This window comes from Arctopsyche grandis, chromosome 10 (assembly GCF_051622035.1).
Source record: "Arctopsyche grandis isolate Sample6627 chromosome 10, ASM5162203v2, whole genome shotgun sequence".
Lineage (NCBI taxonomy): Eukaryota > Metazoa > Arthropoda > Insecta > Trichoptera > Hydropsychidae > Arctopsyche > Arctopsyche grandis.
In genome coordinates, this window is record NC_135364.1 from 22,965,207 (window position 1) to 22,992,056 (window position 26,850).

Consider the following 26,850-nt stretch of genomic DNA (forward strand, 5'->3'; position numbering starts at 1 on the left):
TACATTTATATATATGTATATATTGTAAATGCGGGTCAATTTTTTTTCATTTGATTTAATATTTTAAAATGAAAATAATTTTTCTATGTTGTTTAATTTAATTATTTTCCAAATTCCAAAGTTGTTTTATTTAATTATTTTCTAAATTAGTCTCCAATCTGCCTCATAAGGAAAAATAAGCCGAGGAATTATTACAAAGGCGTCTTTCCAAACAAGATGATTTGTCCCAACAGTCACGAGATTAAGCTCTACCATATTTTGCGTGTTTCTTGGAATTGCGGAAAGTCTTCGTGTCGAAATAAGTTTAGCTTAGGTTAGGTTAGTTTAAAACAACTAAAGAAAAAATAGTTTTTAATGGAAATATTAAATAACACGAAAGATCCCGCGTAAACAGGATAGTAGCTTTAATTCTAGGATTTATTTACATTTATTATACATAAATTAATTTAATTTAATATACGATATATTTGCAAGTTTTTCATGCCACCACGTTTATAAGGGTTGATTTTAAATCTTATTTTTTTTTAACTAGTATTAAAATTCTGGTATTTAAATTTCAGTAAAATTGCAATGTAGGGTGTATTTCTTATTTTTTTTAATATTTAAAAAATGTATATTAGTATGTAGGTAAAAATCAGTTGAACTTTCACCTTCTAATATATAATTTTGAAAGAGACTTTGTATATAAGTAAATTTTGGAGCGTTGAATCCGAGACGTTAAATTTAATAAAAAAATTAAATAAATTAAAATAAAATGTTTACTTTTAGATTAGCCGTGTTTAAGCGGTTTATATTACAAGGTTCCCGGAAAGATGCACTAAATTGCACTGAATAATAACGCAGTTTTGAGAAGTCCTAATTTCCAAAGGCGCTCTAAAAGAACTTACGCAATAAAATTTCAGCACACTTGAATAACATACAATTACCCCTTGACGCTTTTTTGTGGAATGCTATTGCGTTAGTTCTCCTTGAGCATCTTTGAATGTTTGGATGTCTCTAATGCACTATCTCGAATGCATTTTTCCGGTCACCATATTACAAATACCATATTACCACTAGTATTTAATAAAATCAGCTGATAATAAAAATTAAACAGATATGTTTTACATTTGTTTAAAGCAACATCTACACACTCAATCAAAATAATTTTCACCCAGACAAATATTCAAACATTAATGTATTAACCTTCCAGCGGGCGCGCGGAGTTATTTCCTTTGAGCAGGCGCATGTCGTAAATTTTACGTCATCAAGTTTTCTCCTTGTAAATGCTGTTTTATTTATATAAATGGTGATTTCTTTATGTAAATATTAAGGAAATATTGTAAGGTTATGAAAAATGATAAATGACAATACTTTTAAAAATATATATTTTACTTTCCAAACAAAAAACCAAAACAAAACTCTAAATATGCTAACATTTCAAAACAAAATATTTTATCGACCTATTCGATGATTAGTTAGAATTATTAATCAGAATCAATATTACCTATTAGTCAGAATTAATATTTTTATCCTTACAATTATTACAAACCACATCAACTGCAGAATGCCACTTGCATGTAAAGGATTCAACGGAACGCTCAACGGAAATTCCCAAATATCAATGACTCACAACAACTTCTAAGCACAACCGATTCGCCTGCAGTTTCGGGAAACACTGACCTTCGAATAGCTCGAAGCTCGATGCTTATCACTAAGTGGTAAAAGTAGGAGATGCGATAAAGCGCATTTGTCGTAAATTTTACGACAGCGCGCCCGCTGGAAGGTTAATTGGATATGATCAAGTACGTTTCAAATCCACACGAGTGAAATTTAACCCGTTGGGTGCTAACGACACGCCTGTCGTGTTCACAAAATTTCGAGTGCACTTTGTCCCTTTCCAACAGAAAGGTTAAAAAAAAAATACGCACTTGCTGTAGTAACGCGAGAAGCATTCAATTTTTTCGCCTAAAGGTCTCTATACACTCTTTTTTAAATTTTATATAATGCTATTTACTGTTTATTTTTTAACTTATTCAAAAAATATAGACGTGTTGGTGATTATATTTTTATACAAAAAGCTTAGTAAATGTAAGTGAATATACTAAAATGTCTAATTGGTGACCCAAATATGATGCTATCACTTTATATGTAAAAATGCCAATTTTTTTTCGATTTACCTGCTTACACGATAATGTTTAGTCGATTCCTGGAAAATATCATGTAATACCTTTTAGCAATTGTGGACTTTTACGCTATCTTTTAAGGGAACCAAATAAGGGAAAAACCACCAGTTCCTTTTTTACGAGATATCATATGAAAAGTTACACATTTACAACCTGGACCGTCTTAGAGAGTGCGGATTCATCTTAGAGAGTGCAGATTTTGAATAAATGTATGTATATAATTTCGAGTATACAAATCGAGTAAACATTCGAGTGTTGTTACTATTATTTTTTTTTATTACGTTTTAGTATGGAGAATATGTATGACACTGATGTTGAGTATGGAACAGAGAGTGTATACGAAATCTACAGTCTCGTAATAGATTTTTTTTTATTCAGAGGGCTTTGCATTTTAATAATAATAAAGAAGATGATACTAGCGAAAATAATTTTTTTTTTTTATTTTTTTTTTTATTTCATACCAGGAAGGCATTACAGGTAAACCCCAATGCGCCTTCCTGGCCAAATTACAAACAATACAGCATTTTTTTATTATATAAGTCGCTAAATTACGGGACGCTGACTTAAACTCGACAATTAACGAGACATCTATGAATTGTACATACATTTTATTGTAATATTTACATTAATCATACTCAAATAGTGGTGACATAGTGGGTAGGAAGGATTTTTAGCCAATTTTTAATCGGGAATCGTTTCAACAATGAAATCAGAGAAAATTGGCAAACTCTGATAGGAAACGATCAACCAGGAGTCACAAATCCTGGTCTGACCAGCAGCATTACAGATATACTCAGAAAAATTCTTTTCAATCGAGGTCAGCTCAAGGGATCGAACTCGGCGCCTCTCAGTGTTAAGCAGAAGCTTAACGACCGAGCCACGCTGCTGGCTATGAATAAATATAGGTACTGTATAGCGTGCTTTATGCAAGATTCAGGTAGACGCGCCTTCCAAGAAACGTCTAGACCTCCACACTGTCAAAACATTTGTGAGACAGAGCTATTTTATAAAATATCAGCATAGCACGGATTCTAGCTCAGCATTGAAAGTGTTAAACTAAATAATCACACATACTGTATAAAATATAAAAATCAACATCCGACGGTCTTCATTCATGTAAATACAGATAATTTAAAAACACACATTTGAATTTTCTTAAAATACAGACCGTTTTCCGTACACACCAATGACATGCGCGCGCGACCGAGACCGGAAAATGCCCACGCACGCGGACCATTCCATTACGCATCATACGATCCAAAATTTCACACAGCCACGATGTATATAAATGATTTTTATAGCGCGCAAAGGACGACGAGAGGGCGAGAAGGAAATGGTCGGGAAAAGGCTCGTGCGGTACATCGACGTGTATATAGGCCGAGGAAATTTTCTTTCGCATTGGGAAAAATCGTGTGCGGCCGCCACGCCGACATTGGTAGGCCACGGTGACGGCGCGCGTGGACCAACAGTTTGGCGCACGCGGAGTGGTGGCTTTGATTACAGTGGGGGTAAAGCCCCACCCCTGCTCGTCTCTGATTGGTCCCTGTGTGGCCCGAGTCCTGCCTTTTCTCGTTGGAGGGGCGGTCATGTTTCCCGAAGACGTTTAGTGCCAGTTGCAGTGCGGCGCCGGCGTCGCATACTCGCGTCATCTCGTCTCTCCGCTCGTGCGCTTTTCCGAGATCTGCTCGTCTTGTCGTCTTCCGCTCATCGTATGATTTGAATTTTCCCGCTCTCGATGAAATTTGCGCACCGTATCTACACCCACTGCCGATGCTTTCGATTCTATTTGGAAAATGTGTTGCCGATTTGAAAATTTTGAAATTTTTAGGGGCACTTTTTAAAATTATCACATGCTGATTGGATTGGAAATTGGATCTTATCAGACATATCCGACAAAAACTTTTGATTCATAAGAACATCATGTTGCACAATTCTACATGTTCTAGTGCATAATATGTAGAACATGCATATTATGCACTAGAGAGAAAAATCATTGAAATTTTGATAATAACGTACATACAACCTTAAATATATAACAACAGTTTTATTTTCATAATAATAAAATACTTTTTTGAATTCATCATGTTTATTTAAATACGAAAAATAGTTCGTTCTGCGCATTATTATTCATTAGTGGTTTTACCTGGCTTTGCTCGGTATTTGTAATATAAACCGCTTAAACAATAGTAAACAGTTTATTAAATTTATTTGAATAGTTTTACATCCATTTTTTCACTAAACAAACATATAAAGTCTCTCTCAAAATTATATATTAGATATTAACTCAATATAAAAATATATATATATAGTATAATATTTTAAAGAAAAGAAGGTATTCTAATATACACTTCAAATGCAATTTATTTATTTATAAGTATCTATGAACTATTTTTTGGCATTTGTCATAGTCTATGTTTTTCAAGTAGATTATAAAATAATAAAAGAAAAGGTTGTTTATTTCGTGATGCTAATTTTATATTTTTATTCGTATCACTTCCAAGTAAATTCAGTTTTGTTCAATAGTAAAATTTTTGTGTTGTTTTTTAAAATTATTCTAATTCTATCTCTGTTCAAAATTTAAGTTATAAAAAGCGATAAAAGTGATGCAATTTATATAATAGTGTGGTCGATAATACGAAATGAATTTAGTTTTGTTCAAAAGTAAAATTTTTGTGTTGTCTTTTAAAACTATTCCAATTCCTTCTATGTTCGAAATTTAAGTCAAAAAGGCAATAAAAGTGATATCATTGATACAATAGTGTGGTCGGTAATACGATATGAATTTAGTTTTGTTCAAAAGTAAAAATTTTCTTTGGTCTTTTGTAACTATTTCAATTCCATCTCTGTTCGAAATTTAAGTAAAAAAAGCGATAAAAGTGATATCATTGATACACTAGTATGGTCGGTAAAATGAAATGTAATTGTTGAATTAACAATTTATATATTTTGATAATCTGCATAGAAAAGTTCGTATTTAAAATGTAGTGTACATATGTATGTAAAAGAAACTATCGATTTGTATTGAAAAAATTGTGAACTTTGCCCAGTTTGAATACGGCTTTTAAATTCGGCTATAAATAGAAATTTAATAGGTTTCATAACCGGTCAGAAAATTCGGCTTCCGTTCGTGCGAATTTCATGTTTTTTTTTTTTTTTAAATTGACAGCTTGACGCATTGACACCGGTCGGAAATGTGATTTACGGATACGATTGACAGATTTGATAAACTTACAGGTATATATTTAGATAAATGTGCAGTGTGTGAATTAGCGATCTGATCGGAGATCGATGTGATCGGAGTCCTTCGTCGAAATGGTGGTCATGGGGAGCAGGAGGACGGGGGCGCCGATACTGCCTGGGGCTCTGCCCTTGTTGGGGGCGTTGGGGGCGATGCTGATGGGGGCTCTGTTGACCGCGGGCGCACGCCCTGCCACTACCACCACGGAATATCCTGAAGGATTCGCCGAAAACGGCACCAATAACGGTCAGTATTTGATTTTATAACATTAGATTGGATACCTTGTGCTGTCGGTTATCATAATTGAAATGTGATGAAGCGTTTGGAATCTTTACTTTTTGTATATATACATATGTAGATGTATGAAATAAGAACAAGATCAAAGATTCTGTGGACAAAATCAAAATGGCCGCTGTTTACAAAATTGAATTTTCATGTAAATTGAAAAACCACGAGGCATTTTGGAATGTTTATGCTTAAAATGTAATGACAGGTTTATAAAAAAAATCAACATATTTATATTTCATTTACTGGAAATGTTTGCATTCCCTATATTGTTATATTAACAAAACCCGTGTTCCTCGGAATATTCTGTTATTATTTATTTATTTAGTTATTTATTCTTGGAAAATTTACAGTTTGATTAAATATAGGTACAAATAATTTACAATAAAATATATTTATTCAAAAGATAAACCATTATAGAAGACTTAATACTTTAGGCTATATTATTATTGAAAAAAAATCGTTATCTGCTTAAAACCTACTTTTTTCGGAAAATTTACAGTTTTAATATCAAACATTAACAAAATATAATTATTTAAAAGATAAACCATTTATTAAAATTTTTACATATTTAAAAATAAAATAAAAGAAAAACTATTTATAATGTGGATAACAGCAGTAATAATGATAAGAATTAAAAATATAATCAAATATATAAGATTAATAATAAATAATAATTCGATATTACATGTTTGTCTGTATATATCGATTTATGTTTAAATGATTTAATATGAATTAAAAAAATAATTATATTTAAATAACATTTTTCAAGTATCAAATAATAGAGAAGAACTTGATAAATATCCGCTCTGGATTAGATTTTCATGATTTATCAAACATACAATTATAAAGCAGTATTATGTTATATTATATGTATAATGGCATTAATTTATTTACAATGATTAAAATATTTAAATTATTCACAGAATATTCAAAGAAATATATTTTTGGTTTTTTTAAGTAGTCAAAAACAATTAAAAAAAATAATCGTAATTCATGCAAAATAGGCTCATAAAAAAATCAGTTTAAGAAACTTTTAGTTTAAGAACACTATCTTATGACTATTTGCTACAAATAGTCATAAGATAGATGAGATAGTAGATAATATAAAATCACTTGATTTAGGTAAAGATTTAAAGTTCCATTTTAATCTGAAAACACAACAATATTAACCCATCGATTAATCCAGTAAATATCTAATTAATTACTAAATTAATATCCAAGTGGTGGTCAACGTATTGGTGGGCGTACCAAAATGTAACAATTTCTAGTGACATTGATGCATGTGCGCAATGACGCTGGAATGGAAACAGAACGTTTTACAATTACCGAGAGGAATTGCATCAGAAGTATATGGCATGGAATGCAAGAGGGCAAATGACATTACATACCCCAGATTGTTTCAGACTGCATACAAAATGCATACCCTCCCTACGTACGTACCTATTCATCAAACGCAGTAACGCGTCCCCTAATTTTTGACAAAATCCCTCAATTCAACGTAGACATTTTATTTTAAATTAATTATCCCGCTTCCTGGTCGCATGTTGCAGATGTAATATGCAGAATCAGAGCGCATGATATAAAACACAGTGTTCTTTTCCCGGTTCGGTAGTAATAATAAGTATTCTGACATTCGATATGTTAGCGTCCCCTTTCATAAAGTACGGAGGTAGAACTACTACTCATAAACGATTTTTCTCCCCCTAATATATGTATGTATGTCTGGATTCAAATTTATCCCTTCGGATCGTTTTGTAAATCCCTTTGTAGCTTATACGTACAACGCTCAGACTGATTTGCACTTCTCGTATTACATCAGATCGTTTCTTTCATCATCGCTAATGCTCCACTGATTATTTTTATAATGAATCAGATAGAAAAGATTGTCACATTAAAGTAATTGTAAGAAAAAAATGATTTTATCATTAAGAAAAATATTTGATTAATGTGTAATATTTCATTTCATATTGTGTCATACAATTTGTTTGGTTATATTTATTGAATGCGTTCAAAAATATTTTTTAGATTAAAAACTGTAGCATAAATAGCAGCCTATTTTTTTTGATTTTTAAATGCTTTTTATTATTACAAAATTATGTTCACAATACATCTTATATCTATTTTAATAGCTACTGATCTACTGATCATTTTCCGTTTACAATTTAATTTATTTTGGTTAGTAATCATAGTATTATATTATTCTAATGTTAATGTACAGCATAATTGGAAAAAGAGTTCAAAAACCTATTTACAAGTAGCATAATATGATAATTAATGTTTATATCATTAATGTGAAGATAAGATGTTATATATATATATTTACATATATATTTTATAAATACTTTAAAACACTCATAATATTTTGAGATAATGAAGTTTTGACATTTCAAACAAATATTGATTGTAGTAATAGTCGATATTATATACACTACAAAAATTTAATCAATATTATTGAAGCCAAACTTCTAATTATGAGTATCAGATAAGCTCAATGTAAAATAGATTAAATTTATTCAAAAAACGTAATAAATTTACCATTTGAAAGTGAGGAAATTAATTTTAAAGTTCCTCATGATATTTACTCACATTGTCGCCGTGCGCCCACCGGTGGGCACTTGGGCTAGGTTCAAAACCGCCACGCGCCCACTCGTGAGCATACATTTGCTACACCTTAAATGAAGCTAGATTATTTTATGTTTCTTTACAATTATATCTATGAACAGTTTTGAAAGCCAATAAATTAAAAAAAAAGTATATTTCGTGATTTTTAAAAAATTTTCGATAAAGCTGTATACAAAAAGGTGCGGCGATGAAATTTATTTTTTATTTTTATTTATTTTATTTTACATAGATATAAACCAGGAAGGCCTAACGGGTAGACCCCAATGCGCCTTCCTAGACAATTAATTAGCTGCATTAGCTGCATTTCGAGAGGTCGAAGAACATGAAATTAACAATTAATTAATTAATAAATTAATCCATAGAGACATCTATGGATTTAGTAGACTTGTACATACCTTTTTTACAGATTGCACATAAATCAAATTCAGATATTTGTGACATAGCGGGTAAAATCATTTGGTTAAATGTAAAATGTGCTCTTAGTCTTTATTAGGTTACTTTTACTATTTATATTTATTATATGTTTATATTATCATAGCTCTGTCGTTAAGCTTCTGCCTAACACCGAGAGGCGCCGGGTTTGATTCCATGAGCTGATCTCGATTGAATATATTTTTTCTGAGTATATCTGTAGTGCTGCTGGTCAAACCTGAATATTTCTGACTCCAGATTGATCGTTTCCTATCAGAGTTTGCCAATTTCTCTGATTTCATTGTTGAAACGGTTCCCGATTTAAAATTGGTTAAAAATCTTCCTACCTACTATGTCACCATTATTTGAGTATGATTAATGTACAATCAAATTTATGTACAATTCATAGATGTCTCGTTAATTTGCTAGTTTTTCAGTGTCTCGTAATTCAGCGACTTTTGTAATTAAAAATTCTGCATTGTTTGTAATTGGCCAGGAAGGCGCAATGGGGTTTATCTGTAAGGCCTTCCTGGTATAAAATGTAATGTATGTAATACATCAACCGTAATACAGTTAACAAGGTAAATTCATTTTATAGGACAAACTTCTTGTACTTTTACTTATATTAACATATATATGTACCCGAACGGTATTATTTTCGTGCATGAATTTATAATTCTAATTGATTTTAAGTTGATTTAATTGAATTTGAATCGAACGGGCAGATCTCAGTTCATATTTTCATCAGCTCTATATATATGTACATAGGTAGAGTTATACTCGGCGTGCTGTATTCGATGATTGAGTTTAGCAATCAGAGCATTATCAGCGCAAATCAATTTGCGCCAGAGCCGTACTAGACGGGGACACTGTTTCCCCATATCGAGCCCCATAACCACCCCACCTCTCCAGCCCTTCATCCCTTTCAGACCTCTGGTCCAAATGAGCCAGGGTCGGAGCCCCGAGGCGCGATTTGCACCCGTGTTCATTCGGGCTTGACGAGAGTTCCCCGGCGTGATGAATTATTCCGCGGCGACCGTCGCAATTATGGCGTTTTTGGCGGTGTAATTTATTCAAACCAGTCAGCCACCCCGCGGCTAAAGGGTTAAAACTTGCGCTTTTTATTCGGAAGCCTGCACGAAAGCTAGGAAATTACAATTGCACAAACAGAGCACTGTGCGAACCTTAAAAAACCAGAAAGTGGGCTCTGCTGAATGTGAGTCACTTTTTTGTATTGCACACGTATGTTTTCGAATGTGTAATATAATATAAAAGGAGGTGTATTTGATAAGGAATGTAAACGTGATGATATTTTACCATTAAACAAAGCAGTGAAATCTTTTATATGAAAGTAACGTTTTTTGTAAAAGATTTTTGAAACCGTAATATGAATAATTAAAAAAGACCTACAGTTATTTGAATATTATGATTATAAATTAGATTTAACAGATGACGAAGCTGAATTTGAACAATGCGTATATGAATCTTGTCAAAAATTTTAGCCTTTTGAAATGTCGACATCTTGTTATAATTTTGTCGAAAGATAAAACCAAAACATTCAGTTTCTTTGACTTTTCATCTATAAGTTGACTCTCAAGATTATCCTTAAGAGGGGTGGACACCAGCGCCTTGTCCATACAAACGTATTACACTTCTCCCTTCCTCAATTATGGCACTAGAGAAATTATTTTTTAATATGCTATGGATATCATTGGGCTGCATCTATCGTTTTATTTTTTTTGATTAATTATTTTTTATAGGAGCTAGGAGCCGCCAAACATCAATAAAATCGCCTCTTTTTTACACCCACGAAAAGAGTCCAGCGTGCTTATTTAACGGTTGATTTAAAAAAAAATACGCGCATAGTTGCACAGAAAATATCTTTCTCATACCGATGATGATTTTTTTTTTTTAAATTGGTCTAGTTTCGGAGGAGAAAATAGGAGAATACGAAACCTCGATTTTGTCAATTTAAAATACGTTTTATCTGGTTGAGGCGCAACTGTCGCATTCACTCAATATATATATATATTGATGTATATTGTCGCATTCACTCAATATATATATATTGATGTATATTGTCGCATTCACTCAATATATATATATATATATATCAAAGAAAGGAACGGCAACAAAATTAAGGTTTCGGGTGTACAGCCCTATTTTATGTCAGTATGAAATAAAATGTAATTTAAATCCAGATATAATAGTATATTACTTTAGAAATGTTTAAATCTACCTGTATGAGATGAATTCTAAGACAGAAAGGGATGCACTGTTTATTTGGTTCCAGCTCCGTTATTAAATATTCTTCTAAATATTAAAAAGACTAATGAGAAAGGAAGAAGTTATATGTCGTTTATTCGAGGGAATACCATGCATAGCCCACGTAAGTACAATAGAAAAAACGTATAGCATGGCATATATTAGTGGTTAGCATGTAATCAAGTGGTCACAGGTTCAATCTCTGCTCGTTGCTGCTGGCCAGTCCTTGGATATGTGACTCCAGGTTGATTGTTTTCTATCAAAGTTTGCTAATTTATCTGATTTTCATTGGAACGGTTCTAAAAAAGTAGTAATTTCACGTTTTTTAGCATCTCAAATCCGATGATTTGAATAAATACTTCGAAAATGCAAATGTATCTCTATGACTCTCTTTAAAAATCACTATATAAATTGTTTATCAATGTATATATTGGTGAGGAAGGCGCATTAGGGTTTACATGTTTAGCCTTTCTGATATATACTTAATACAATCTCATGGCTATTACTAACTGTATATGTATTTATTACACACAGTACCATCAATGCATATAGAAAGATGTGCTTTGAATGCTTTATGTCACATTGAAATCATCAGATATCCTCACCTCATCCTGCATAGTCGACGGATTTGAACGGGGATGAATGTTGGGGTTTGCCAAGGGTTGTTTGTCGGATTTGCAGTTACGGGGGTGCGAAATTGACTGTTGTCAATACGAAGACCCCCTGAATAGATTTACATATGTGTTTGGAATTGTCTCAACGCTTCATACGAGGTTGTCAATTTGGTCATGTAATTTCCTTCGGTCACGTCCTACGTGGTCAATTTGCGGAAGTGATCGCGCGGTCAAATCATATTACGAGAATACATACATATACATATGTATGTGTACACGTGTATGGATCCACACACATACTTTGATGAGTAACCAATAACGGAACTTTAGATTAGGTAGGGTATATCGCTTGTAGAACATATATATGTAGTATGTGTGATCGCGGTTTTATGTTTCAATTATTTTAAAATAAAACATATTTATATAAACAAATAAGTTATTGATTGGAAGATTTGAGAAAAGACATATAAATACCTACATATATAGGTGGTTACGATATTTTCAGTGAATCAGAGTTTGTATTAGAATTGATATGCTTGAATTTTACAAGGAATTTAAATATGTAGTCTAAGCAAACAGGTACAATTCATTTTGGTAGATTGTTTTCAATTCTAAATAATCTACAAATATACTTTCAAAATTTGTTTTGACAGCATTAAGTAATATGAAATTATGGCTAATTGACATTTATGAACTATTGAGTATATCTACTGATATTTTGCCGTGTTTGACTTATTAAAAATAATTCAACGTGATTACAAATAAAACATTTCAAGATGACGCAAGGTTAAGTTTTGTAAACATCTTTTTAAAAACAATTTTAACGTGCTGTAGAAAACATTAATTAAATATTGAATAGAAATGAATATATTTAATTGATATTAGATGTACATATGTATATGTACTTGCCGTGTTTGAATATACGATTTAAATAATTCCATTTAGATGGCGATGTCTTAATTTCGCAGCAGCAGGAGGAGAGTTTGGTTTGAGATTTTCCCCGGAAAATATTTTAATATTGGCGTCGTTTTTCCGCGAAAAGCGACGCACACAGAATAGAATGTGATTAAGTCTCGTGGGGAGAGGTGAAGGAGGAAAGCGAAGAAAAGTTTTCGCGTTCGTACCCCACAAGAAAAATCGTGTTTGACATTTTCCGAATAGCGTATGTAATTAAAATATTTTCGCAGGGTCGTTCTCGAGGGGATGCTGGACCTGTCAACAGGTACGGTTTCCCACCCGTCGTTATACCAAAACTGTACACGCAAAAGTAAACCAAGTCATTTGTGTACGAGAATTGTCTACATACATATGTATGTATGTGTATACAGAAGGCTAATAAATAACGTAACGACTTTTTTTGTCAACGACATCAGTATCACTTACCCAAAACTTGAAAATAAAGCTGAATACATTTTTCAAATTAAGAATGTAAAACATTAAACTTTCAACGTATGTATGTACATATGTATGAACATATATGAAAGCTAAATGATAGCAATGACGAATCAATGTATAAATTAATAAATAATTTTTTTGAATGTTTATGATACTACTTCAGAGAGTGAAGAGATTTAAATGGTGGGGTCACCCAGATAGACAATTGGATGATATGTAGACAAAAAAAGTGCTGGAATTGTAAGTGAGAGAATGTAAAATAGTAAGTGGAAGGCTACACGATAGATGGGAAGATGATATAAGAAAAATGTGTGGAGTGAGATGGATGAGAGTTGCGCAAAAAAGAGACGTATAGAAACGTGTTGGAGATCTTCATCTTACAGTAGATGGTGAATGGATTTTAATTGACGATAATTATATATGCATATAAAGTAAAATAGAAATATATGTATTTGACCAGTAACATATGTAATGTAATGCTTTCGACTGTGTGATCACAGGCTCTATTCTTGGCTTCTTTGATGGGCAGACTTTGGATATGTGACTCAAAGGTTGATCGTTTCTTTTCAGAGTTTGCAAATTTATCTGATGTCATTGTAACAGTTCCAAAAATTGGAAATCTTGTCCCATTTTGACCTTACAACATCTCATGGTTTGTTGACATTTAAAAATGCTGCGAAAATATGTCCATATATGTCTGTATGATGATTGTTTTGTTAGATGATCCATGTTTGTAATTGGCCTTGAATAATATTAATGTGCAATGTTGACAATAGATCTCGAGAAAATAAAAAATATAGAGTGTAAAATATTAAACAAATAAAATCTGACATTGCGAGATGGTGGCGAAAAGGCTATATATAAAGTAAGAAGAGGCTACTAACGATCAATGTGGACGATAGACGTCATCGAGAAATATGATGGAGTATTTTCAAACGTGTCTATGGCGATTATTTTTCACCACCATAATGGCGGACGTCATTTCCACATATATTGATGACCAAACCGAGCAAAATGGCAAAGTTTGAAAACGATCGGATAAGAATCTAAACTTCTTCTGACTAGAAATCGTAAGTGAAAGTTAGAAGAGGATAGTAAAAATGGGTGTAACATGTAAAATAAAATAAAATATCAGGTAAAACTACTATGTATGTACCTATAGTATATTAGGGTCGGCTGATTTTAACATGACATATATCAAACCATGACAAACTCGGATTTCATATTTTTAGCAAACGGTTCGCCGCTACTGCTCTATGACTATTATATAGTCATTCAAAATTTAAATTGTATAAACAAATACTTGGTAATACGAATCCCAGCGTAGGTATTACATAATATGTTCGGCAGGGACAAAAGGGCCCCACCAGCTGACAAAGGCACCGACGTCGAGTGGCCACTCTTGAGGGCCCCATTTCACCCCCATGAATTTGCCATGGAGGTCCCTTGGAGGACGCCCACGTGCCCCACAGACCGGCTTTCAATTTAACCCTCTACCGCGCTAGACAATGCCCCCCACGTCTCTCCTAACCCCACACTCGTCCGGAGCCTAATAGCGAATAGAAATTGTTGGAGTTTGTGCTGTGTGCTCATTAAGCGTTTTTCCACACTGCGAATGAATGAAAGTACCTACTGAATGTTTGCTATTAATTGGCGAGGAAAAAAATAAAGTGTGACCAACACCGGACTTCTTATGTTTATAAATCGAACTAAAATGCTGGGAATCATTCTCATATGGCTTAATGGTAGCGTGTATGTTTAGCACTATATGATCAGTGGATTCGATCCGCCATACTGCTGGTTAGATTTTGGGGTATTTGTGACTCCAAATCAATCGTTTCTCATCAGAGTTTGCCAATTTTATCTAATCATTGTTGAAACGGTTCCTCAAAATTAGCAAAAAATCATCTGTACTGTTGTCACAAATCTTCTGTATTTTTTGTTTATAATTTGTAAAAATTATGTACAAAATCTAAATCCATTGATGTCTCAATGGATTAATTAAGTAATTAATTAATTAATTAATTGTTATTTCGTGCTATTTAGCTTCTGGAAATACAGAGATTTATGTAATAATAAAATGCTGCATTGTAATTAATTGTCCAGGAAGGCGCATTGGGGTCTTCCTGTCAAGCCTTGCTGGTATATATCTATGTCAAAAAATAAAATGTATTACAAATCTTGTGCTGTAATATCAATACATTTTCTTACAATATTAATAAAATGATCAGTTAAATTTCAAATATTGGACAAACATTATTAAACAAAATGAGCTAGTAGCAATGGTTCTATCCCTGGTGTGTGCTGCTGGCTAGACCTTGTACACGTGACCCCAAGGTCGATCGTTTCCTATCAGAGTTTGCCAATTTATCTGATTTCATTGAAATGGTTACAACAAATTGGCATTACTTAATTAAATTTGAGTTTTTAAAAATGGGGATTTTCGCTTATTTGTATAAATGCTGCTAATTTGTCCATAGATGTCCCTATGGATGTTAATCGTTGTTTGTATTTACCTTGTATAATACTTACAATACTTCTGTACAATGTTAGACCAAAGATATCGTGCAAAGAAGACGAGTGTGCATGATTGATTGAATAAAATAAATAAAATATAAAAAATATGAACAAGGTCATAAAGGTCACTCATTTATTTTTTAAGTATCCATAACTTTATTTTCATAACATAAGTATCTTCAAACATTACCTACAAAAATCAATTATTGATTATTTTATTATTTTTTTATATACATATGTATAGGTTCAAACTGTTATATATGTATATAGCTATGTACATATGTATATTTAAAAGTATAAGAGCTGTGCTAAGTGGGTAGTTGGAATGGATTTATGTTGCAAATCGACTTAATATTCTGAATTAAACCATTACATCGATTAAAACACCCATCCTTATTTTCAAATATCATAAATTAAAATAATAAAAAGAAATTTGAGGAATTTGCAATACATATTATGAGCACAATCCACATATTTTACTCCACTATTTATTCCAAGCAACAGAAATAAATTCTGTAAGTTTTTAAGTAGGCGGTTTTTTAGCTTACGATAAGGGTCAATCAATGGTTGTCCATCCACAAATAGATTGTAATAAAAACTTAAAGCTCCTTTTATTTGTTGTATTTAAAAATAATGCATTAGTACTAAACTATTAAAATTAAATGGCAACTGTGCTTAGAAACGAATATGAAAATAAACTGTACTTTCATCGGTATTTGGTACACGCATTAAAAGTAAAAAAGGAAAAAATTTAAATTTAAAAATATACGACACTCACTAATGAAAGGGTAAATTTAGCCTGTCGTTGCAACGAGTGGTAAAAGCAGACGTATGAGGGTTACTTTTCCATTAGAAATGTACATACATATGCAGAGCGAACACTGTGTAAAAGTTTGCTTAACGAATTAAATACAGAATCACAAATACATGAAGGCATATATATTTTTTTTTTAATAAAATACATACAATACAACATAAATTTCACACAGTGCCCGAATCGATTAGCGACACGTCATTGGCCGTTGACATTCGGTGCAAATGAAGCGCGAAAGCGTCACAAACGAGACTTTACCCACACTGGGCGTCCACTAATTTTAGCAATTCACATCGCTATAAATTATCCGAGCAAGTGAATTATGCCCGGGGCTCCCAGCACCCTCCAATTTCAGCCCCGGAGGTGGGGGTGGGTGGCTTTCACCCGACAAGATAGCGCAAATAATCTGAATAACGGCCGGGCAACGTGTGAACGTTGAACCGGCCAGATATCACCAATATGGAGATGTCGCACTCAAACGTGATGCAATTTACGACTAATTTTGCTCTAAAACCATCTTAAGTGCAAATAAGAAACTGGCCCAAGTCTCTATAATAATTTCATTGAAAAGCTTTCCAATTTCGTACATTTTCGTCATTGAAGATGACTATTGGGCCGGAGCGAAAAACGTGAATTTTAGATTTCCATCAATTAACCTATAGGAATACTTGAGTCGTATCAAGGAAACATTAAATAAAAAAAATTCTCAGATTTTATACAATATCCTGTGCCTCCAACCTATCGATTTATCTCAACGAAAATATGGGTTGTTTTTAGAATAGTTGCAATTTTTATCTTATTTAAAAAAAATACGCGCTCAATATTCACCTATTGTAGTTTAATTGGGTCAATTATGACATGTTTTGACTGATTTACGATAGTTCAAAGTTGCCATTTTATCAAAAATACCATACAAAGTGGGCCACACTCACAACGCCCATTTGAAAGGCAAAAAAGCGTTATTTTCAGGAAATTTTTTATCAAACAGTTTTTTAATGTTTCCGTGATAATTTTAAAAATTAAAGTCATTCAGAGCTTCCTTTAGTTTATGCCTTTAATTTGAATACAAAAAAGTGCTAAAAAAATTACGAATTTTATGAAATATAAGGCGGTCAAAATGACCTATTTTGACGTAAAACATGACAAGTCAGCGTTACAAATAAATAACAGTATATAATTGTTGCATAATGTTGTCAAATTTCAAAAGTTTGCTTAACCCTTTGAGTGCTGACGACGTCTTTTCCGTTGAAAGCTCACCACAACATTTCCAACTAGAATTATTTAGAAATCCAATAGAAAGCAGGTATAAAAATTGTAGCTAATCCAAAAAAACCCTAGAGCAGTATCCTAGATAACTACCGCCGACGATTTCAAGTTTTGTAAAGGTGTGTTTAAACTCTCTAATATATCTTACAACAATATAAAATAAACAAAAGAAGTCTATTAATAAATGTATTTTTCCAAAACTAGTTCTATCGTCTTCATTGTTGTTAAAATGTAAAGCTCACAATCTAAATGCAAAGCCACAATCTAAAATACTCAGCAGTTAGGGATTTCCATCGAGAAATTCTGCTATGGTTATAAATTCGGAAATTACGGTGTAAACCAGTCTTTATAAAAATTGACACGGATTAAACGATCCATGTTCAATGCATTTTTTTCAATGCTTCCTGGACAGGCTTAGCGGGTAGTATTCTTGTTTATTTTTTACAAACTCAAAAAACAACGCCTATGGGCGTATTTCAGGCTCATGGACGATCGGCGTTTGTCAGCATTCAAAGTACATAATTGCATGTACAATGTCAATTTTCAAAAATCACTTTAGTTAGTTCCATAAGACAAAACTTCTCCCATATAATCGGGGCATTTGCTATATGAATGTATGTATATATTTTGTGAACGAGGTGTGGAGCACAACTTACAGATGCGATTTGCAGATATGAAATTCGATTAAATCTCACCGGAAACTAGTCATAACCGAACCGGCAATGGAGGGGGCATAATATGGGTACATCTGTGATGAATGCGACTACACCCAGTTTGAGAAGCAGTGCCGCTTAGAAGTTACACACCTGGCGAATGCCTTCAATTGAAAGTTTGCTCAGCCCGACAATGCGGCGCACGCTGGGACCTAAGGGGTCCTACAATAATCCTGGATAGGAGACCATTCATACGAACGAACAGTCATAATAAATGTAGAATGCATAACTTTAGGCTATCGGGAGCTTGGAAGTTGGCCATCGTAGCACGCTCATAAATGAAGGTGGGGCTCTGTGTTAGTTACCTCAGGTAGCACAATGCCCCATCCAGATTCGAATCTCTAATTAAATTTTCTTATGCGATATTTTATCGGGGACGAGAACGGGTTAGCTCTATATCGAATCGTGTAGGAATTGCTCATCGGGAATACACTGGCCAAGAAGTGGGAGGGTGAAACAAAACAAACGAGAGGGCAATGGAGCTCATCACCTGAGGGCTGATCACAAAAGGCTACCCAACCTCTTCGATATTGTTCTGGTCGTTCGAGAACATAAAAGATATAAATGGTTAATTTCGCTCTTGAAACGACAAGAAGAAAGCTGGGAGTTTGAAATCGCACAAACCCCCCTCTCGTTCTCGGTATAGCATTGTTCGATTCGACTTCCCCTTCATTGTTGGCACAATAAATAATTCACATTTTATGAAGTAGATGATTTTTTCCTTTGAATGTTATGTTATTTTTCATCTTGAAATTGTTTTCGAGAAGGTGTTTTCATATTTATATATATATATATTTTTTATTTGTTTTTAGACCGCGACAAAGTATTATGAATGGTCTTAAAGTAATTAGCATTCCCATGGGCCATGACCTTTAGAAAGATCTTTGAACAAACCGAAAAGGAGTAAATAAAGTACAATTTCAGACTGAATGTCAACATTCGAAACGTAACAAAATATTTTTAGCTTTCGTATAAACTTCGTCTGAAAATAATGTTTGAGTAGCAAAACTCGAAAAAGGAAAAGTTTTGACGTATTTTCATTGAATTACATCATATATGTATGTATAAGATTTTAAATTATATACTGTTGACATTGAGCGTGAAATAAAAACGTACATAAATACATTCATAGGTACAATATAATATTATTGCCGGCAAATTTAGATTTATTTTTCATTTTTAAGTACTAGCATCTCGGTGAATGTTTCGAGAGGGCATTGCTTTGTAATGGATGAATTTGAAATACTAGCTACATATAATTTTAAGAAAATAAAATTTATATCGAACTTTAATCGGATACAAGCTTTTGTTAACCGTTGATGGTGCCATTGAAATTTGTCATATATCTTTTCATTCGCTGCGCCGCTTCCTCGGTTACGGGGGCGAGACCAACTAGAGCAGTTAATAGTAATTAGGCAATTCTAATTGTTAACTGTAGACTTGGCTGCTATATTTTTATTTATTGTAAGAATTTTTAATGTCATGTATTTTTTCTTCTATTCTTAATTTGCTTAATACACCCGTCGCTTTGGAGCAATATGTTGATAGGCGAGTGTGCATGATTAATTGATATAAAATAAAATAAAAATAAAATATTGTAGTATAGAGATTAGGTGATTGGTGCTATCGACCACTGGTTTACTAGTGGTCTCGCATTCACGCCAAAAAGGCCTTGGCGTATAAATGAGCCGTATATAATAACCAATAAGGTCTCAAGACCCATCGACCAATCGGGCGAAAACACAGAGTTGTACGTGGTACGTCTTTTTTTAGATACTTTTAAATATGCGAAAAAAACGTAGCAACCCTAGCCCATATACATGGTAGATAGTCCCAAAAATCACCCCCTGGAATGTTTTCGGTCATATTTTATCTTTGTTTGGCATTTGTAGAAATGTAGGAGAAACTTGTCGGTTGAATATGGATTTGCGACCTCCCAAACATATGCATTCTGCACGTGCAACTATACCCGAATGCGGTTTGGGGAACACCCACTGTTTACAGTCACAGCGGGAAGCCAAGAACGTCCCATACCACTGTGTGTTTTCGCCCACAATATCTCTGTGCGTAGAATACCCACTGGTTATAAATATTACGCGGTTTTGGATTATGCTTCATTCGGAGCTGGCAGGTCGACGGATCAATAACAATAAACCAGGACTACAACTACTGCTGCGTATTTGACTCCGATCTCGGAAACTCGTCTACACGTCCACGATACAATATTTTGGGTACAATGGGTACAAGTTTTTCCTATTTATTAAACACCCTCAATAGAAATTGAAAATAGTATTAAACTTTTTAATATAATATGTATAATTCTTTACTTTGTAATGTGTATTGTTTTTTATTCCATGTATGATCTTTTAGTAGTATGTATTAATGTTAAAAGATCAGCATCGAAAATACTTCACTCTTTATAAACTCCAAACAAATCTCCGGTTATAAAAATTATTAAATAAGATTTAATCTATCGAAGAGCAGGGTCGCAAGGGGGAGGAGATTGGCTCATTTTTTAATTGAATACACGCCCGTACACAACTTTTATGTAATAATTTTAGGGCTTATCGTTAGTATGTCACGGCGGAAACGCATAATAATAACGGGAGGCTGCGGCGTGACGAGACGGGACTACACTACCCCCACAACCCACCCCTTACATCTAACCCCCGTATGAATCCCCCAAAACACCCCCTCAGTCCCACAGGCACCACCGAATGCTCACGGAGCGTTCCGGACCGGCATATTGCACTGCGGCGCATTTTGCAACATTAGGGCGCATACACATTGAACATGTGTAATTTGATCTAAAAATTTGCCATCTTATCTAAAAAACTATTATAATCTATATTTTTTAATTGTATAAAACCTATTGATGCCAAAGTAGGATTGCCAGTTGAATTCAAGCTTAGACGTACGCCTTAAGATTAATTTATTCATTAGCCCAGCACAAATCAGCAACGGCAGGTAAACAGCAGTAGGAAAAATATAAGTGCATTCTATATGGACACGTTCATATGTTCCGTAATGTATGCGTAGCCGTAAGTTGTATCGGCCACAGCATTAATCGACATGATCATTTCCACATGAATATTGTCGGAAAGTCATATTGTGATAACATCGACTTGTCGATACAACTCAAGCTATATTGCACAGTATTTTCGCGCTCTGTAATGTATGTACATATGTATATGTAAGTCGTTTTTGCTTTGCACTTGTTCAAAATATCAATGAATGTGCCGAAAGCGAGCGGTGCCGTATAGTATCAATAGAAGTAGTATTTTCCGTGCAGTGCTGTGCCATGCTATTAATAAAAATAGACCTATTTTTTTCATACATGCCATTCTTAAATTAAATTTACTTAATTAAATCAATCATGCACACTCGTATTAACAAATTGCTCCAAAGCGACAAGTGTGTTATACAGATTAAGAATTATTCATTTTACATACCCGTATACATATTTACATATATAAAATACAATTCAAATACAAACAGAGATTAACATCGGCAGAGACATCTATGTAAAAATTAGCAGCATTTATACAAATTAGCAGAATTCAGGATGCTGACAAATTTGAAGTTTTGTGAGAAAATGGGTCAAGGTTGCCAAGTTGTTGGAATCCTTTCAATGAAAAGCAGATAAATTGGCAAACTCTGATAGGAAACGGTAACCGCTATACTAGCTGTTGGTTAAATCGACACTACGGCTAATTGAGTAAATATGTGTATATAAGAAAGATTTTTGAACGTGCATAGTGTGTTTGGGCGGAGTGTTTGTATACTACCTAACCGTATATGAAAAACTTGCCCTTTGGCAGGATTAACTGAATATATGTATATTTATATATATTCAATGCAACCAGCAACCACCGAGCCAGCAGTATTGCTCGGTGGTTGCATTTATTCTTAGCACCGAGTAATTACTGGGTTCGGATCCGGTGTTTATTTTTAATACTGCTGGTTATACTTGGATACTTGTGCTCTAAGTTGATCGTTTCTTATCAGAGTTTGCCAATTTATCTGATTTTCATTGTTGAAACGGTTCCTCAAATTGGCAAAAATCATCCTACCCGCTGTCGCAAATATCTGAATTTATTTTTTTATTTATTTTATTTTTATTTTACATACATATTTTTACATACATATACATATATATATATATATATATATATATATATATATATACAAATATACCAGGAAGGCTTAACAGGTAAACCCCAAATGCGCCTTCCTGGTCCACATAATTATTACATAGATACATGTAAATCTAAATATCTGACATCTATGGTCAGTATACATATATTACAAACATCGTATTAATACGATAAATAACGATGAATAACTTTCATGTAACAATACGAATTTTATATCCGATAAACAACCACAGAGACATCTATGGTGAGCAATATGGCGAAACCTAAGATATAGCAATAGCTAAAGGTTCGCAACAGAAAATTGGGAAGGAAACGCCAATTTTACAGGAATCGTTTCAACGAAAATCAGAAAAATTGGCAAATTCTGATAAGAAACGATCGACCTAGACAAATCAAGGTCTGGCCAACAACGAGACTTAGCGGTGAATCGAACTCGTAACATCAAGAACGAAATAATTCAACATTCACCATTAGACCACGCTGCTGAATTTGATTTATGTACAAGTCTAAACCCATAAATGTCTCAATGGATTAATTGATTAAATAATTGTTAATTTCGTGTACTTCAGCCTCTCGAAATACAGTGATTTATGTAATAAAAACGCTGCAATATTTGTAATTAATTGTGTATGAAAGCGCATTGGGGTCTACCTGTCAGGCCTTCCTGGTATATATCTTTGTATGTAAAAAATAAAATATATATAAATATGTACATATATCGATTTTATTTATTAAGGTGTGGCTACTGCTAATATGAACAGTTTATGTTATTTATGCGAAAATGTAGCTTTGATGGTCTGATAATATTTGATGATTGTGTGGATTCGCCCTTAGGTATGTAATGTGGTCCCCCAATCATGCCCGACACCGCTGGGGACCGCGGCCCCCCTGAACGGAAGCCCTGCGGCTAATATTAATGTACGACTCATTCCCTTAACATTCATCCGACAAGTTCAACATAACTCGACAAATATTGTGTTTCCGTATAGGTGCTCGTACATTGATTTATCGTCATCGGAAGGCAGCCGATCAAACCAGATCTTTTTGCCAAAAACCCGCAAGATTTAAACCAGTAATGTGATATTCAATATAACCTGTAACGTTTTCCTTACGTCAGATTGTAATATAACGGGATGAGTCAACGTTTTATCGGCTTCATCGCAGATAGAACCCTCGCCGAAATAAAAATCCAAACTTTATAATCAAGGCACATTAACCGAACCGACTTCGGGGACATGGTGAGTACATGGGACAAGGGATGAGGGTAGAGGGTGGGTTCGCCTTTTAATTTGCAATCATTATCGATGTTTCTGTTGGGGAACATCCGTCTGACGAGCTCGCTTCTGAAATTCCCCTCTTTCACTTTTATGCGTTGGAGAATTAGCGGTCGGTTAAAACAAAGAACCGTAGACGAACGTTTGATTTCAATATTTATTTAAAAAAAGAAAACGATATTTTTTTCAAATTTTTGTTATTATTTTCGAAACGCTAGCACTGTACAAAGCTGTTTGAATATTTATCAAAATCAAAAATCGATTTATATTACTTGTATTAAGCATTGAAACCATGAGATTGTAAGCAAGGTAGCAATTGATGAAACCGGATGCTAAGTACGTGTATGAAGAAAAATTATTATTAAATTGAATACGAACTGTATCGTAATATTTTAAGGGTGAATGCAATATGTCTATGTATTAATCAACGACATAGATCAGTGATTAGCGTGTAATGATTTCAATTGAGTGGTCACGGGCCAATTCCCTGGCTCGGTGCTGCTGGCCAGATCTTGAATATTCGACGCTAGGTCGATCGTTTCCATTAGAACTTAGCAATTTATCTGATTTAATTAAACAACGCTAGCAAAATTCGAGTAAATAGCATCTTAAATTTGATGATTTATAAAAATGCTATAAATTTTTCCATAGATGTCACTGTAATTTTAATGTTTGTATTTGCCTTGTATAATACTTACAATACTTTTTTACAATGTTTGACCATATGTATGTATGTAGATGTCGTGTAAATAAAATAAATGGGTATAAACTCCCACATATATAAATAAATGTCACATTTGAGTTATGATAAATATAAATTTCATTTTACTTTATATATTTTATTTTACTTATTCATTTGTATACATACAAAGCCAGCAGTATAGCTCAGTGGTTGCGTTTATTTTTAGCATCAAGAGTTTATTAGGTTCGATCCCGGGCAAATATTTAATATACTGCTGGTTAGATTTGGATGTTTGTGAGTTCAAATCGATCGTTTCTTATCAGAGTTTACCAATTTTATCTGATCATTGTTGAAACGGTTCCTTAAAAATTGGCAAAGATTATCCTACCTGATGTCATAGTTCTTCTGTATTATTGTATGTACATTTTGTAAAAAATTATGTACAAGACTAAAAATCCATAGATGTCTCAATGGATTAATTAATTACTCATTTTTCAGCTTCTCGAAATACAGTGATTTACATATAAAAATGCTGCATTTTTTGTAATTAATTGTCCTGTCAAGCCTTCCTGGTATATATCTATGTAAAATATACCGAAAAGGTTTAAGGGGCTATTTGCGCTTTTTCTGGCCAATTACAAACATCGATAAACAATTATTTTTATGCAGAATCATAGAGACATCTATGGAATAATTCGATAATACTTATATTTCGAGAAATAAATATATTTTACTGGGTGGGTAGCATATTTTTGTATCATGATCGAAAAATTCGAGATGCTATCACCATGAATTTGCGAGAGATAGGATTTGTTGCTAATTTTGGTGGAACCGCTTCTACAATCAAATGCAATTCGGATCTGGGTCATACATACATATATCCAGCAACCCTGGCCTCGAAAATGAACCCATGACCCTCAATTGAAAGCATTACACTACTGCGCTGTGTTGCTGATAATACTCGTAAACATTATCTATATTATTATATATGAACCAGCAAAAACTTAAGGTACACTTTTATTATAATGTTGATTGTTCATAGTAAATTTCATTTTATCGGCATTAGTTTGGTTTTGTAACCTATGAAAAGATTAATAAAATAGCACATTTGATAAATTTTATGAAACATAATCCATATTAATCTTTGTGACAAAATCAAATTTTATTGATGCGAATTAATGTTAATTAATAATTAATGTGAAGAAAGATCGTATTAAAATCGTTTACTATAATATAAACATATTATTGTAAAATCTATCAATCTTATTCACATAATTATCTTAAACATATTGTTTTTATTTAGAAATTTCACTCCATCCAATTTTTAGTCACGACCTATAGACTTAAAACCTATGAAAAGTATCTGTTATTATTAAATATTAAAAAATAAATTTGAAAGAAAACTACTTTATAAATTAATTTTCGTTAGATTTTAATTGAAATGAGGTCGGAAAACTTTATGGTTGATTGTTATTTGAATTAAAACTTGCTTTTGAAGATTTGTAAGCCAAGAAAGTTTTCAACTGCCGTTACTTAATTTTGATTATTTTTCACTATAATTATTGATTTATTCCACCTACTTTTTATGTCAGAATGTTAACAGTAATTACATGCTAAAAGCATATGATTTTTCTGTACTTACTAGTTATTTAATTTGAGCTGTATACGATTTTAAAGTAGGGCGATCGCCGTAATTGATTTTCTGTCAATGTTCACTTTTTTGCTTGTTTTCGCACACGCAATGAATAAAATCGATATATAAAATACAAAAATGAGAACATGCGTTTGCATAGTAATGTATGCATAATACGGAATAGGCTGAATAGCGATTAAAATAATCTGGTCAAATCCGTCGATGAGATAGTGATTGTTCGCCAGACGACATAAAACCGACGATTTATTGCAGGCGATAAGCAAAAATTGAGTATCCCTTCCTTCGAAGGGGGTGGGTAGTGGGAGTGAGGGGGTTGATTTTGGCCTTGCAACCTCTACTATACCCCTCACCATACCACCGCACGGCTGCCGAGGGGATGCTAATATTTTTATCCCTCGTAACGCTTTAGCTTAGGGCGGTCGGGAGTTTCGGGGCGAGAGGGGTTTGAGACCGGGAATAATTTACGAGTCACATTTCTTTTGTCATTCCCCGTGATTCGCAGGAGATAAACGTGTAGGCGAATTGTTAATCATATTTTTCTTGCCTCCTCCCTCCCTCAAGTTCACCCTCCGAGGATTAAGGAGGCTTCATTATTAAGAGCGAAAAGGCGCGTTGCCTACCCCTAACCGGCTGAATATAAATTATTTTAATGCCACTTACTCACTTTTTTTTTGGATTGTGAGCGCCGTTGTCTTGAGCCCGTTCTTAAGAAAGTTTAATAAGTTGAAATATTTGCGAGACTTTAAATAAAGAAAATAAAAAATTAAAGCGAAAA

General features: G+C 33.4%; 1 protein-coding gene across 1 annotated transcript in view; it reads left to right on the forward strand.

Moving 5' to 3' along the window:
- Positions 1–3,770: 3,770 nt before the first annotated feature.
- LOC143918346 (neurotrimin-like) overlaps positions 3,771–26,850 on the forward strand; it is a 192,863-nt gene continuing 169,783 nt past the window's right edge. Inside the window, exons 1-2 of the mRNA XM_077440205.1 lie at positions 3,771–3,874; positions 5,332–5,649. Of these exons, the coding sequence (XP_077296331.1) occupies positions 5,478–5,649 (172 nt within the window). The 5' untranslated portion in view covers positions 3,771–3,874; positions 5,332–5,477. The remainder of the gene's footprint in view (positions 3,875–5,331; positions 5,650–26,850) is intronic.